This window comes from Sander vitreus, chromosome 4 (genome assembly GCF_031162955.1).
Source record: "Sander vitreus isolate 19-12246 chromosome 4, sanVit1, whole genome shotgun sequence".
NCBI lineage: Eukaryota > Metazoa > Chordata > Actinopteri > Perciformes > Percidae > Sander > Sander vitreus.
The window spans coordinates 22261560-22279135 of NC_135858.1; the positions used below are offsets into that span (position 1 = coordinate 22261560).

The 17576-nt window shown below is 38.9% G+C and overlaps 1 protein-coding gene across 4 annotated transcripts in view; it reads left to right on the forward strand.

Annotated features, from left to right (window-relative positions):
• slc12a5a (solute carrier family 12 member 5a) overlaps positions 1-17576 on the forward strand; it is a 180601-nt gene that overhangs the window by 143761 nt on the left and 19264 nt on the right. For all 4 annotated transcript variants that reach the window (XM_078249033.1, XM_078249032.1, XM_078249034.1 and 1 more), the window contains 3 exons: positions 5913-6059; positions 15575-15629; positions 16798-16928. In XM_078249033.1, coding sequence (XP_078105159.1) covers positions 5913-6059; positions 15575-15629; positions 16798-16928 — 333 coding nt within the window. The remainder of the gene's footprint in view (positions 1-5912; positions 6060-15574; positions 15630-16797; positions 16929-17576) is intronic.

A 17576-nucleotide genomic window follows, 5' to 3' on the forward strand; every position in this document is an offset into this window, starting at 1 on the left:
CGTTTTGTGGCGGGTTGCAACCATAAAATGACCTAAAACTTAATTGCAATTCATTATTTATTCGGCAAATAACGTTTCCATCAGCGTTTATCGCATAAGCCGTATATCGATCAAGATAAAATCCGATGAGACCGAACATATTTCCTTTGAGTCGATATTCATGAAATTCAGTCAAATTTCACTGTTTCCATAAGGCATTTTTCATTCGATATCACTTAATTCGGATAAAAACGTGTGGATGGAAACATAGCTACTGTCTGTGAAACCAAGGAAACATTGCGTCTTAAAGGGGAGGATGTCTAATTCCTTTAAAAGATGTTCTGGTTTTGAGAAGATGGATTTAGCGTTTCAACAAAAAAATGTCTGACAAAGAACGCTGCTGCTCACCAATGATTTTTCTCTCCACCTTGACAATGTTGCCCAGTCAATCATCGTTTCCCACATTCAAATTGGCGTACCAACAAATAACTGAGAAGGTCAGAGCTGATTCTATGATGGATCTGTAAAATAACACCTATCACCTTTCAGTCAACACTGAAAACATTCAAACTATACAGAAAATATAGTCTTCGTTACCGTTTCTTGCATACCGTCTCAGCATTCACATCAAAGCTCAGTTTCTTGTTAAAGGTTCCCTGTGGAGTTTTTGACCATAAGTAGCACTATGAAGGAATGTTTTTCTGTGTGAGTCCCAGTTGTATTTTACCTCGTACATGCATACGAGGTAGGGATGGAAATTAACTTTTTTGTTCACCTGCCACTGTGGCAGGTGGATTTCAAAATCTACCAGCCACTCAACATTTTAACCAGCCACATTCTTTTTTTAACCGGCAATTGTATAACTGCATGTAAAAAATAATACAAGATCTATAATACTCAATCATGTTTATTTCATAAGGTCTTAAGGAAAATACTAACATTCTCTTTCTCTCTTAGCACACGCATACAGTGTTTCCACTAGGATTTACAGTCTTTGGATCAGAATAATATCTGTTTTACCACTGTGAGTCTGTTCAGCTTTAACGTTACAGATTTTACACCACATTTTAACTCACTATGACCACTACTACTGTCATTACTTAACATTGTGCCAAAATATGAACAATAACATTGCCGTCAGTGGGCTTATTTGCTAGCTAAACACCGCTCCAGCACATAGACCATACCTTAGAAACAATGTTACGTGAAACAGGTGATTTAACAGTTTAACAGTTTAGAAATAAAACAAAATGCTGATGGAACATTACTATGATTTGATGTTGGTTTTGAGTGGTATGCATCCCCACTACGTAAATCTGATAAACATTTTAAACAGTAACGTTAATACAGCGTGTCGGGGGAATACAACGTCTCCTGCAGTGGGGAGTCAGAGGGGCCGCAGTGTTACCTTACCTTAGCTTCTCGTCTCACCTCGGTTCTGGACACTGAACACTGAATTTACTAATTTCCAAGCTACTGTAGCTGTCATATTACCCGCGGTTTTCATGGCAGAGTCGTTTAATTACGACTTCATGACAATTTAGTAATGGCGGACCGCAGATAATAAATATTTATAGCTGAAACACTGGTATGCTGCATTTATTTACCCGCCACCATGGCTGATAGGTTAAGCAAATTCACCCGCCACTGCACAAAATCACCCTCATTTGGCAGGTGGCGGGTGCTAATTTCCATCCCTGATATGAGGTCTCACACATGCATGGTTATACATGGTGAATGTAAACAGAAACTTTCTTTACATAAAAACTCCACAGGGCACCTTTAAGTAATACAGTACACTGTGCAGTACTTTCTTTCGCTCTCGACAGTTTCCACTACTCGTCATGTAATAATGTTATGAGAAGGTGGAGGGAATGTTTTCATGTGTGTGTCTCAACAGTAGTTTGTTGAACAGTGCATAGCTTGTTTAGATACTAAAATGAGGATAATATAATATGGTTTCTTTTTTATCACAGTGTTTCATTCTGGTGCACAATATGATAAGTTTGAAATCTCTGGTGTTTCGGGCTTCCAGACCTGGTGGAAAAGCTGCAGTATTTTATTGTTCACTGTTAATTCACTTTGCATCTCTTTTCCCCTCACAGCCACACAATCACTGACGTCCCCTACTCAACGCACCTGCCTTTCTCAATCTAACTTACGCTACTCTTGTAACACTTACCTTTCATTAACATTTACCTTTCATTAACATTTACCTTTCAGTAACATTTACCTTTCAGTAACGTTTCCACCTCATCATCAGTTCAAGCTAATAAATCCCTGGTCTTACTTTTTACCATTGTTGCTCTTTTTCCAAAGTATTTCTGTATTTTCAACTTACATCCATGCTTTTGAACAGCAGATGAGAGTCAGACAGACTTCCAGTCTGTGTTTTCTGCCACCTTTGTCGCCTTGTAGTCACGTGTTACTTTCAGTAACAGTTCCACCTCGTTGTTGGTCAATACAAAGAAGAAGAAATCTCTCGTCTTATTTTTCACCATTGCTGCTTTTCCTCTAGTCTCTTCTGCAACGAAAAGCCCCTACTATGGCAGCACCAACCAGGTGGAGTTAACATGCTGCTTCCTGTTTACATCCACACACGCATGCCCAGTATACGTGAATGGTCATGAGTTATGCGGTTTGGGCGTGTTAGTTTAAACGGAGAATAGTTTTTGTATGCACAGGGTTTATGTTGTGGCTCAAAATGCCGCTTAAAAACTAAAACCTAGCAGTGTAAATGTAGTAATAGTCAGTGCTCCAAGCAGTTGGGGGTTCGGTGCCTTGCACAGGGGCATCTCGGCAGTGCCTTAAAGGGGAACTGGCACCTCCCCAGCTACCAGTCCACACTCTACTTTGGTCAGTGCAGGACTTAAACCGGGGACCCTTCACTGCACTGCCGCTACGACTGATACTGGACTGGTACTTTGAGTATATATTATGCCAATAGCAAAAAAAAACTAAAAGCCCTTTTACTTGTAACATAGTATTTCTACACTGTGGTATTGCTACTTTTATTTCAGTAAATGATCGGAGTACTTCTTCCACCACTGACTGTATGTCACATTGGGTTAATGGACAGTCACATAATGGTGGGAAACAATATGTGATGCACATAACACATATGATATAAGATATGTTGTGAAAGGACATATGATGTGTGATATGATATGATGAGATTCAACATGTTTTTTGCGTTTCTTCACAACCAGATCAAGGGTTTCCTGTGTGATAAGCTTGCCAATTACAGTTCCGAGTGTGAGCTCTTGCTTTGTTGTTTATCTGAAGGAAATTAAAAAGATAATTATATTTGCAAGACCTGTTTGGACTTGACTCTCCAAACAAATCACATGATTTGATTAAAAGTCTGGTTTATGAATTCAGCATATCTGCCATCTCTTCCCAGTGCAGGACTGTTTTTTTTTTTAATCCTCCATCTTGTAGTGTACATCCTGTTACAGCACATCAACAACTTTTGAAGAAATATATTAGTGGCCATCACTGACAACAAAGCAGTGTTCAAAAAACTTTTGCAATGTTGGAGCTGAAGACAGAAGATAAAAGATTACAGCCTGACTGATACTGGGCTTTGAGATCGATGTCGATGTCGTTTTGAGAGTTAAATGAAATATTGTTCAATTGTCTTTTTTCACATGAACGCATAATAAAAACATAAGACCTTTTTAATGTGGTTGTTAAAGAATTGTGACCACAAGCAGGACAACAAAAACTTGTCAGTGCTCTCTTGTGAACAAACTTTGAAAATGTTACTAATATATCTCAAAATTGCCGCGATATAACAGCAAAACAGATTTAAAACCCAAAACAGGCACATACAGTGCCACGGAAAAAGAAAAGCAGCTATTACTTTCTTGCTTATACGGCACATTTAGCTCATATACATAGTTGTAAACTGCTGCTGCTGCTGTTGTTACTTAAATTGCTGGCTCTAAATTAGGATAGGACTGGCTGGGCCTGTTTTGGGATGTTTTTCATCAATAACATCATGTATTTCTGTTCGGTGAAAAGTTATTTGATATAGGAATAGCACCTCAGGGTTTTTTTTAACCCATTTATTTGAAGTTTGTGTATGTTGGATTTGTAATGAATCCATTTAAAGACACAACTAAATCTCAAAATGTATTGTAAATATGTATTATTTAGTAGTTCAACAGTATGTATGATCCCATTCTAAAAAATATTATTTTGTAGACAGAACTAAAATAATCTAGCAAACAATAACAATTAGTAAATAACACAGATTCACTAAACCTTCAAGTGTGAGATGAATTATTATCACCCATTTTGCTTTCAATCTGAGGAATATGCACCTTTTTTGTGACAAATCCTTATCTGTATCTTTACTGACATGAACTACAGCTAATCAGACCCATTCCCATCCTGTTTGTCTGCATTCGAGCATAGAGATGCAGCAGAGAATGTTCGTCCATGTGTTATTCACGATGTATTGTTGTGACAGTTAAGGTCTGCGCTCCCACTTGGTAAAATAGGTCATGGCTGGATATCGGCATAATTAGCTATCATTGGCCAAGCTGTCCTTGAGCAGGAAATTAATATTTCTCTATTATGTACAGGGTCAGCTGACGTGTCCTTCAGATTTAATATATGCCATCATGTTGGTGCAGACACACACACACACACATACAAACACACACAGGACACATTCATACACAAAAAAATAGGTATACACACACACACACACACACACACACACACACACACACACACACACACACACACACACACACACATTAAGAACATCCTAAAAACCTTCAGGAAAAGAAATCTATTTATCAATCTGACGTACAACAAAATACATCTTCAGTCTCTGTGTGTAACTGCCTTCAATGGAACAACCTTGAAACTGATTTCCGTGCTGTATGAGGACGTACAGAGCAGCTCTCTCTTTGTCCACTGATCCACACCAGGGACAGCACTGCAGCAAAACCAACCAGAACTAATCCACTGCAATAAAGGAGCCTGTAAAGAAGTAAAATAATAATCCATCCATCCATTGAACCTATTGGTCCCCTGGCTGCCTCCTGATCTCCAAGTTTTCTTTGTTTCTTAGACTCAAAGTAATTATTGTACTGGAATTGGAAATCAACAAAGGTTTCACGGAAAGCAATGTGGGAAATCCTTAAATAAAAAAACAACTAAAAGGTGCAATTGGGCGGATGAATTGAGCCTGTTAACTTTTTAAATACTTAAATAACTAGCAAACATTACAATTTAAAATGCATGTTAAGCTGCAACAGTTACAAGGAAGAGTAAAAGAAAGAAAGAGTTTGTTAACATTGGCATAATGGAAAACACATCAACAATAAATAAAAATAAACAGAGACAGTTATGTCGCAACAGCAGCTATTTCAACCTAAAGCACCATATTAGAATTACAAAGTGTGCCTTTGAAAGTAATAATCTGTCCTACAAGTAAATTTCTGTTTGCCTTAATGGCAGTATGACCATCTGTAGTGTGTTTTCTTTTGCACGTGACCCTCGGACAAAAAAGACACCAAGACTAATTTGCACACTGTGTCCCAGCATGCACGGCTGCTATGTTGACTTTCAATCATTCACACAGACACCCAAAGTGAAGCAGGAGTCATTCAGTGGGTCCTGCACATCTGGTGTGTCAGACTTATTGCAAATAAGGAAGAGATACTTACGGTAGCTAAACATTCACCTTCTGTAGTCTGAGATTCAAAATTATACTATACACTGCCATATAAAGTGTTACTGGAGCTTAATCTTCATCATCAAAATTGTGTCACAGTGCAGACCAACTGATGAATCCTGTTTGGGAAATGACCACTTATCAATTATGTTCCAAATAAGGCGTATGCATTAACTTCATTGGTCAATGACAAGTTAGAGTTTGTATTACAATAACTTCCTCTCTCGTCCTACTTCAGGCCCCCGCGCTCGGCACTCTGATGGGCGTCTACCTGCCGTGCATCCAGAACATCTTCGGCGTGATCCTCTTCCTCAGGATGACCTGGTTGGTGGGAATCGGAGGTGTCATTGGGACTTTCTTCATAGTCTTCATGTGCTGTACCACAGTGAGTGTTACCTACTTTGATTTTAGCCCTTCTGTTGCAGCACACTCGGGGGGGAGAGGTGTGTTGGGGGTTGACCTGGTTTATACTGAAATCTGAAGTTCACACATTTAAAATTGTCATTAAAGAGTGACCTCAAACTGAAGAACAGCATATTATAGCATGCATGGCAGCAGATTGTGTACAGGTAATGAGCTGTGCATTAGTAAAAGGTATCAGATGTATTATAGATGCACTATTATATCTTATCAATTTGTCTACTTTAATATTGTATCTGTGGCTGGTTGAGGCCATTGTGGGCAATGCAGCATTTGTATATGACTTTTGCATGAATGTGATGAAGTACCTTGATTTGTCAGGTATTTAATTCACTGGATTAGCCAGAAACATACATTACCATATGGTTATTGTATCCATAAACAAACGCATAATTGTTTAACAAAACACCTTGCTATATCATGAAATGGTCAGTATAAATATATTTCTCTTCTACCTCCTCTGTGGAGTCCAAAAAACACCATAGCACAAAGCTTGCCTCCCTAATGATTTTGTCCAGGTTCTTCCTGTCTGAAGCTGAGATTTAACTGCCCTACAGACCAGTGCAAGGCGTCATACATTCTCTAAATGCAGACGCTTAACATTAGTCTGCTCAGTAGGAAAGGTCTTTGTTAGATTAGAATTTATATTGACCCATTGCTTTTCCACTCCCACTAAAGACCTAAATTTTGAAAAAGTGGTCCCAATTATGTACTTTAATAAAAAGAAATTTAAAGAACAGGCTGAGTAATTTCAGCTGGGCATTATTGTTTTCAGCAAAACCGACTCAACACGAGTAAATTGTGCATTTGTTTGGGACTACATTCAGCTGCTAGCGAATATTTACAACAGCAGAATGGTGTATGTGGGATCGACTCAAAATAAACTTCAGTGCCCGCCCCATTTTCATGATAATGAAGGAACACGTCAATCAGAGTAAGAGTGTGGCTCAGTGATGTGTTTTTAATGTCTATAGCAATACTTATACTTGTTAGAATGTTCAATTCATTGTTGGTTTTGGTCTTTTGATAGAATCTGACTTATCCTTTAAAATAAAAAAAGAAATAAAACCTCAAACTCACCCACACACATATAGTATATATATATAACTCAAATATCACATTTGAAACATCCATACATACACACATATAATGTGAAAACATGCAATTTAACATCTTCTCAAATGCTCATATGCTAATAAGTGAATCACAACTCTGAAGTACAGCACCAGTCATCCTGTTTTCTACCGTTCATTCTGCACATAGATTTATACATAATGTCCTTAGTCACTGTCTGGCAGGTTGACAAACATGTGAGTAGCACTGTAGCCTCTTGGCGTACACAATAACATACTGAGTTTTATTGCCTTTGGGAAATAATTACTATTTTAACTTGCTAAAGTGGAAATATTGGCCCTGCTTCAAACCCAACAAAGCCTTATTAAAGCAGCAGTTCAAGGGAGGAAGTTTTAAATTGTATCTTAATTTAGCCCGTTTGATCACACTGCTCATTGGTGGAGTATAATATTGCTGTAACTGCCACTGTCACATGACAGTAGCTATGAAGGCTATCTTCAAACACATTCTACCAAACAAGGTTCCCTTTGAGAAATGCAAAAAGAAGGACGATGCCACACTTTCATCGCTCTAGTTGTATTATTATAGACGCTGCGCATATAATCTGTAAAAAAAAGTCGTTTGGTTTGGAGTGTGCATTGTGACAGGACTGTATGTTGGCATGTCTGTGTGTTTGTGCAGCCTAGATTCTCCTCTAGCACAGAGTGTATTTATAGAACAGCCCCCTCAAATCCCAACCATAGCAAAGTTGCCTGCACAGACACACAGGCAATATGCTTCCCAATCATGTTTCTCTGTGACAGTGTAGAGAGGGCTTTAAAACCGCATACTGGGAGAAAGCAGTATCTTTTTTTCTTTTTTCTTTTGCTTTATGGTTGTACTCATTTAAAAACTGATATAACATGTAATTGTTGTGGAAATATGTTTATCATTTCCTCTAAAATATAGGCTAGATATAAAAAAATAACCAAAAAATGTAAAATGGCTGCTTATTAGGTGTACAAACTGATTTTGAATGTACTTGCACTGGACAGTATATCACTTTTAAATGTTTCATTGGTGAATGTGAGAATATTCTGTGGAAGCTTCTGGAAAAAAATATGGTGCTCAGTGTTATACTGAACATCAGAGTCAGAAATTGTGCAATGCAAGTAAAAATGCTCTAAGATCAAAGCTAGTTCAGAGACTCACACATGCAAACACACACAAACGCAGATACTGTGCTATACTAAATGCCTCATGCTTGCCTTGCACACGTCATATACTGGCAAAAAACTGACCTCTTTAACATACATTCTGTTCCTCCTTTTCTCTCTCAATTTCTCTCACTATTTCTATCTTTTTCACACACACACTTATTTCTTTTCAGTCACACCAAGTTCATTGCACAGCCCTGGGGCGATAAGCCTGAGTGTGAACGGTGTGTGAGAAACCTCTCTCCTCCTGAGCTCCTTACATAACACATAACCACCCAGCCCTCCAGGGTTGTGTGTGTGTGTGTGTGTGTGTGTGTGTGTGTGTGTGTGTGTGTGTGTGTGTGTGTGTGTGTGTGTGTACATACATGTATGCAGCGATCCCCACCTTAGTGAAATCCAGAGAACTTGAAGTGGGGAGGAATCACGCATGCTGTGAAGCTGGATTATATACAACATGACCCCATGTTTTATTCTCATGAATGCATGATGGGATATCACTGACGGAGCACTTTTCATTATATGTTCGATCACAGCAGCACATATCTGTAACTGTCGAACACTTACATCGTTATTCTTGCGCCACGCAACATTTTGACAGAACATTTTAACGAGCCGTCGACCACCGCGCACGTTCTGGGAGTCATAAAATAAGGAATGTGCCTCCATGTGGAACAGCTGACACATTATATACCATTAACTATAAAATTATACACACAACCATTTTAAAAGTCAGTATATCTCCGAGCCCATGTATGCAAACATAGAGCTCTATGTGTGTATTTTTAGCCCAGATAATGAATGCAGGCTTGACACCAAGATAAAATGAGGTTTAATATTCTAGATGGAAAGTCATCTGTTGTTTGCCCTTCCTCATTACTTGCACGTCTCGAATCCAAATGCTGCGAGGGGAAGGGTGGTCTGCCCTCTGTGTCCTGACTCATTTAAATGCTAAGGATGCTATTCTCCCTTCATTTCTTAAATTTTTTGCTCTCATCTCAATTTCTCCTATCCTTTTTTCATTTTACTGTCTCATTATTTCCACTCTCCTCCACCTCTCTCACACAGCTGCATCTCGTCCTCTTGTGCTCAGTTTCCATCCATTGATGTCAGTCTGAAAGTAAAAACTCACCTTCATCTCCTTCACCTGACACTGTTGCCTTCTGCAATACCGTCCACAGGGATTTCAAGTTATAAACAGCTCACTGAAAATAGACTTCTACTGTACCATTGTATGTGAATGGATGAAGTTGTACTTGACAAAACTATTGTGCATTTGTGTAATGAAGCATGCTAATGAAGCACGCTCTCAGGGCAGTGCAAAACTCTGTTCCTGTCAAAACCAATTTCCGCTCAAGTTTGGGGTCGACAAAAGGCCAAATCAGAGTTTGACTGTAGCTTTGGGAAGAAAGAGACCTAAAGTGTCCTTTGCAGTCAGCGTTACGGTATATCAGCAGGCTTTTCTTACAAATGAAAATCAGCTTCTTCGCCAAATACATTCCTCGGGCTCAGACGTAATCATGGCAGCTTAGCAATTATTCAAGTTTCGCTAGCATTCAAACTGCCTGAGAAGGAAATCGTCCCTTTAGTCTAATATGTAGGCTGTCTCCTGTTGAACCTCATGAGAACAAGACAGATGGCGAGGCGGCATAAACTGAAGTTTTCTACTGGCACGCTTGGAGGCCAGAGGGCTTGTGGGTGCATGTTGAGTTTGGACATACAGGCGCTGACTCCAGGCTTCATAGAGGAAAATAGTGTTGGCAAACCAGAGTAGGGCATATTCTTTATCTAAGAAACTCTCGAACCATAACAGTTGTACATTACCTGCACTGCCTGAAAGTGGGACGATAAAACAGGCCACAGGCTCTGGGTCAGTGGGAAAAAAGATGCTGCACGTCCTGCTCACTACAGCAGACTGCAACAGCACTGCTGCCTCCAGTGCCAGTCCACCAATCAGGGGCTGATTCAGACATGAGGTCATCAGGTAAAGTAGTTGGGATTTTTGGCCATGCATCATCTAGTCTCACTTTGCCAGACCATCCACACGCTGCGGAGCGGAGGATGGTCTGGCTAGTCCACATAGCATTCCGCGATGGGAGAAAAAACAATCACAATCGTCACGGGCGGCGCTAAGCTCCGTACGCAGCCACTGTAAAATAGTTGTGCGAGAGAAAGCTCAGATTTGACAGATAGTCTAGCTAGCTGTTTCAATTGACCATGCAGAGATCTGAGGAGCAGTTAACCATAGTCCTCATAAATCCACCGGAGTTTAAAATTCCAACACAAAGAAACCGGAAGTGGAACGTCAAGGATATAGACCATCCATCATCTGACCAGGGAAAAAATAAGAGACAAAAAGCTGAAAAATGTTAGCCTTAAATTTTAGAGAATTTAATCTACACGTCAAGTTAATTCACATTTGCGTCGAGTTCATTTACATTTGCAGCAAATTAGAGTCTGACCTTCTGAGATCAGTGCAAACTTTGCAGGACGGTCAGAGAACGATCCTCTGTGTTTGTGACAGCAGCTGATTGATGCCATTTATTAATGTCCCTGTCTGCAGTGACGCCCAGAGGGGTCATGTGGAATAAAAGTAGGACACTTCTATCAGTAAAGGTAAAGTGATGAAATAGAATTCAATTGAAAAACAAAAGCTCATCTGCTAGCTGCATGTCAAGAAAATGACAGACCATCAGGAAATGGACAGAAGTTAAATAATCGGTCTCACCAGAGACAAGTGAGTTTTGAAAGGTCAAAGTTGCTACTGTATCCTGTCTGGAGCCAATTACGATGAAATCCATCCAAATTGATCTAAAGAAAGGGATCAAGGGACAGTTTGCTAAGCCCCACCCCCTTTAGTTACTGTTTTCATGCCTGTCAAGTGTTTCTCACACACACGTGGAGTTTACAATAATAACAGTGGCAGATTTACCACTCAAAATTCTATGTGATTTTTTTACACAATGTGTCCTTAATTTCACACAGAGTAGGACAAAAGCAGGTTTCTCATTTCTAGCAGACTATACCGGCTGACTCATTTTGAAATTAGAAGCCTGTGAAAAGGCCTTAAATGTGCACTTGAAGGCTACATAAGTTATTGTACTAAAAGACTGAAGCTGAAGAGTGTGCCAGGCAAAAAGTCAGCATCCTTACCAGCTGGTGCTCAATGTAAAAGACATTGAAATTAAGCGGCATTATTTTTGTAATGCAGGGTGACGATAATGAGCTCTACACACAGCACAGTATGATAAGGAAAAAATGTAAAAATTGTTGGGACATAACCTTGTTTGAATGCTTACTATAGCAACCACACAAAAGAATGTAGTTAGCTTATGACGTACTTTAGAGGAAGAGTTTGCTACTACAGTAGTAAACCAGGTATGCTAATGTTTGCAGTTTATGTTAGAGGAGATAGACACACTGTTTAATCCATTCCTTACACTTCTGCTCCTGTGTTTTGGATTTTGAAAAGGCAGAAAAAAAAGAAACAAGAAACCACCCTCCAAACTCGATGCACAATCACCGTTCAGGGGTTTTATCGATATCCATATATTGAGAAAAAAAAACATATTGCCTTTTTACCATTACTGAAATACATTTAATCCAGAGCCAAATATTACCTCTAATGTACATCTGCCCCTATTTGACTGTACTAGTATGTCTAAATCGAATAATTCCATTCCAATTGGTGGCTGTACAGTCGTGTACAGTTGTGTGGTGATTCTATGAGTCAAGTATGCGACGCACTACCTCTGCGTGGCTGTTGCCCACATCAGATAAAACACTTAAACAATTACTGTCTTATCTGCTGTGGTGGGAGAAGAGCTTTCGGCCTCATTATGACCAGATTAGAGAGAGGAACAGAGCCCAGTCCCACTCATTCTTCACTCCTGATTGTCAGTCCACCGGGCCCTCAGGTGACACTAACCACATTACAGTCTTCACAGAGACGGACGTAATGATAGTCCAACATAACCGGCTGGTACTCACCAGACTTTTCTTCCATTATTAAGTCCCAGTCTTGCTGGTCTAAGTTACCTAAATAAAAAATAGCGTTAATAATGTAGGAAATGTCGTGATTAAATCTTCAGGAATTGCAGTGCAAGAACACCACAACAATGACCACTGAATGATATTATACACTGTCAAGGAAAAAATAGTTATTATTCATTGTTATTAATAATAATAGTAATAATTGTCGTAGTATTCTTACATTTATGGGTGAGGTACTTTTCAAAAACAAAGCACTGAAACCCATTAAACCAGTGAATTCAGAATAGTGATACTACATTTTTGAGGCCGATACTGATATTGATATTTAAGAGTTTAAAAACTATTAAACAATTTGTCGGCCAATAGTTGTTTTTTTAAAATCAAACATTTGGGTGTTTAAAGAAAATTGTGATTACGTAACATATACTGGCATGTTGTAAATTACCTAAATGTAACTTACAGTCAACTAAACTGGAAACTAAAACTTTCTTTAAACAACATTCACAACAGAACATAAAAGTATTGAAGTTGAGCTAAAAAAATAAATAAAAATACATGAAAATGGAGTCAATACAACTTCTGTATTATACTTTACTTAAAGTCCCCCTTTCACCTATCATCTGCTCAAGTAGGAAAGTTTCTCTGTGATCATTTTGTGATGTTGAAGACATGTACAAGTATGTACGAGTATGCTTTTGTGACATCACAACTAGTCGGAAGTTAGTCATTGGTCCAATATGCGTATAACAGAAGAAATGATGTGGAAACCTCCAGATCACAAACACTGAGAATACAGTGAACTAGGAGACATCTGTGTCCAGCAGGTAAACTTTTGAAATCTGAATATTTGCATTTTATTTTTTCCAAGGTAATTGAATTTTTTTTTTTGTGAAAAAACCATATCAGACAAAAAGTGTTATTCCAGGCAGAGAATTTTTTATGAGTCATCTGGAGTGGATCTTTAACTATAATAAACGTTCAAACTCAAACCTATTTCTGTGCTGAAATTGCTGGTTACTTATGAGCTGACGTATACGCCAATAACAATATATCTGTAAAATCACTGGATGGATCTTAAAATCACTGGATGTATCCTTCAGGCTCTCTAATAAGCTCTCTCTAATTCCGCACTAAGGGGAAAAAAAAACGCTCTGGGTTGTTTGTATTTCTTTAAACCAATCGAATCACGCTAAGCCCAGGATGCAGCGACGGTGCCCTTGCAAAATAGTGTCAGGAGGGAAGCGGAAGGGGAGGAGAATTCCATCTGAAATACGGCAGGCCTTTTTACGCACAGTCTAGATCCTGCAAGTCAGACTAATCATGGTTAACATTTTGTTTTCTGTCCCGTTGCTGTAAATGTAAAATATGTTACGATGAATAGTACCCAGGAAAGACCCACCTCACACTGACTACATACATCAACCATTTTTGCAAATGTGAAAGCTTTCATAAACTGGGTTGAAGCCCAATCAGTAATGGGACAACCTCTAGCTCACCCAGTAGAGTGTGCGCCACATGTAGGCTTAGTCCTCGGCAGCAGAACGAATCCGGCCCACGGCCCTTTGCTGCATGTCATCCCCCCTCTCTCCCCTTTCTTTCAGACTATCCTGTCAATTAAAGGCCATAAAAGCCCCCAAAAATAATATTTTAGAAGCTGAATCAGTAACAGCTGTATACAGAGACTGTGGGCTATAACAAGTCGTATTTTGAAACATTGAAACAATGACTAAAACAATAAATGCAACAATAATGGTACAATAAAATTAGACAAATAATATAATTACAGTAAAAAGGAGAAAAGGTATACATAGCAGCTGTTTCAGGAGATGGCACAGATTTTTACCAGCCTGCTCTCACATCTCCTCCTCATGCTCCGTCACTCTCTTTCATGTGCAGGCAATGTAAAAAGACACTCAGAAATTCAACAATAGCATTTGAAAGAATGATGAAATCTTAATGCTGTCTTTGTACTGTCACACACACTATCTCTCTATTTCTCACTTTGTCATTTTGTATTTTTCTGGCCCATTCTTCCACTCGCTGCGTGCATCTCTTTCTTCCTCTGCAGAGCAGTAAAGGCTGTTTGTGTTGCAGGCAGATATCCATCCTAGCATGCCCTTACATTTCTTCCGGTGTTTTTCTCCTCTCTCCCAGCACCGGAGTTACATTAGAGTTGTAACTGGCTGTCTGAATGGGCTCTGACAGTTGTTGACAGGCCCGGTGGCATTATTATATATCTAATCAACAACCAAGCTTCAGCATTTAGCATTGCTTTAAATTGGGGTGGTCCTTACGTAAACTCCAACACGGGGTATTTTGATGTTATATACAACAGGCCTGACGCTGATATCATGAACATCACTGGGAGGGAATTAAAATGTGGAAAGTTAACTTCTAAAAGTGGTAGGCTTATCTGACAAAAAAGTGGTCGGTCGGTCCACCACAGACTGAAGTATCTCAACAACTATTGGATTGATCTTGACCTTTCCTTTAGCACCACCAGCAGGTCAAAGATTTTACTTGTTTAGTGAAATGTCTCTCCATCTATTGGGTGGATTGGCACATTGTACAGACATTGAAGGTTTCTAGATGATGAATCCTAATGACTTTGGTGATCCTCTGATTTTTTCCTCTAGCGCCCCCATGAGGTTGACCTTTGTGGTTTTTTTATTGAAATATTGAATGGACAACTATTGGATGGATTGCCATGACATTTGGTTTAGACATTCATGCCCCCCTCAGGATGAATTGCACTAACTTTGATGATCCTTTTAAGTTTTCCTCAAGCTCACAAAATTAATTTGTACAATACTTTTGTCTTTAGTGCTGATTAGCCACCATGCTAACAAGCTTAATTAAGATGCTACAGGGCCAGGCTAGCTGTTTCCAGTCTTTGTGCTAACCTGGTAAACATTATTACCTGCTAGCATGTTAACATTGTCATTGTGAGCATGTTAGCTTCATGGCATTAGCATTTAGGTCAAAGCACCGCTATGCCAAAGTACAACATAGTTGCTAGCATGGCTGTAGACTCTTAGTCTTGTTTTTTTCTTTTTCTTTTTGAATCCTTGTTTTCCTTTTATTGTAAAGATATATTAATTATGAACATTGTTACATTTACAGATGGATCAATCAACTCTTCACATTCACATTATATGCAGGATTTTGTAAATATGATGATTTCATGTTCCTCTGTCATTTCCCCTCCCTCTCTGTGCAGACCATGCTGACTGCCATCTCAATGAGTGCCATCGCTACCAATGGAGTAGTGCCAGGTGGGTGAGCAGACGCTGGCACCACACAGTCATCACTGTTTGAGTCTGCCCGCTTCTAAAATTCTCTTTTCACTGATTGCTTTTGGCACATTACATCCAGCGCAGCTTGATATCCCCAGAAACATTAAAAGCTTTAGTCTGAGTTCTTGTGCACTTTAACTTGTCATCACACATCGTTTACACAAAACAAAACTTCAGCCAAATGCCTGAAATGTAAAAGTGAATGTATGCGTTTGTATCTGTATGCAGACACATTAATGTACACAGTATAGCTCTATTTTATAATGCAAGTTTACATAGTAATGATGGCCTGCGTCTTACCAGTTGAAGTGCATACAGCTGGGGTCAGAGCAAATTACAGGCTTGTGGAGAAGTGTGAAACTGTAAGCCAATTATAACTGTCTCTGTTATAACTGGTACCAGTCTTTATGCTGCTGCAAAGTGCTGATTAAGGTCTATTTATTTATGCTCAGTTAATTTATTTGCACACTGTTAGGAAATAGAAGCAGCACTGTGGTAAAACACAAAGATTAAAAAAAGATTTGTCACAGAAACAGCATAACATAATGACAACTATTGAAAAACAATATGAGAAAGCAAAGTTGCAAAATTACACGAACACTTATAATCAATATAATCAAATACAGGTGTTACAATTAATGAATCTCTTTTCAAGTAAAAATAGCAGACATTTACTTGTTGTAGTTTCACAAATTTGGAGTTTCTTGCTTTCATCTGTTATGAATTGAATATTTTTTTGGGGGGGGAGGGGGGGGGGGGTTGGCTTGTAGTTGCAGAAATTCAACAATTGACAATATGTTGGGCTCTGGTTACATTTTATAGAGTAAAATATGAAGGAGAAAAAAAAGAATTATTGCCAAATAACATTAATGATGATTTTTTTGTAGCCCAAAAACTGTGGCACTCAAATATCAAACTTAAATTCAAGTAGTTTATGTGTGTTTTAAATAATGGACAGAGGAAATGTAATTGATTGAAATTCACTTATGTATAAATCAAATGTTGTGCTTGAGCTTTTACTTAAAATGAAAAGCACATTGAGTGATTTATACAGTTGCACATTAAAAGAATTCATGTTCATTGCATTTAAATCATATACATACCGACATACAAACCTTTCTGTTAACATCGTTGTGTTTGTGTGCAGCTGGAGGCTCCTACTATATGATATCCCGCTCGCTGGGCCCTGAGTTTGGGGGAGCAGTGGGGATCTGTTTCTATCTGGGGACAACCTTCGCTGGAGCGATGTACATCCTGGGGGCCATTGAGCTCCTCCTGGTGAGAAACATCCCCTCTCTAATTCTGTTACTGTCATCATGAGGTTTTATCATTTTCACAAAATTTTCTGCCATTCACAATACTCTCAAATAGAAACAGTTGAGATGTCGCTTGGAAGAGAGGTGGGATCAGGAGGGATATACTATGAGTGTGTCGGACCAGACAGCAAACGTGTATATGATCATGGGGCCCTGCAAATTATTTGACAACACATATTCAAATTTGGCATTGTAGATATAAAATGGCGCATTTCTCTATAGGTATTTTCTCACCTCAGATTTATTCTGAGACTCTGGTTAATAATTGATGAGAAATTTGACAACATCTCCATGTTTTTAATCATACCAGAAATTAGACGCAAAGACCTCTGACAGCCTAGTGTGTGGCTTCATGTCTTTTGTACAGCGTACTTGAAACGTTTTCCTTTCCCGCAGTAAACTCTGCAACATTATACTTTGACAGTTTTGTCATAGTGACAACACTGTCACAAAATCTCCTCTCAAGAGGATGGTAATGTCATTAAGCATCAAGTGCAAAAGTGCCATCATTGGATATGACCTCACAGATTAAATTATGTTGGTAATACATAAAAGATTTGGTTCCACGTTGCTTCGGTCCAAAACTGGTGCCAAATGGAAATTGTTCAAT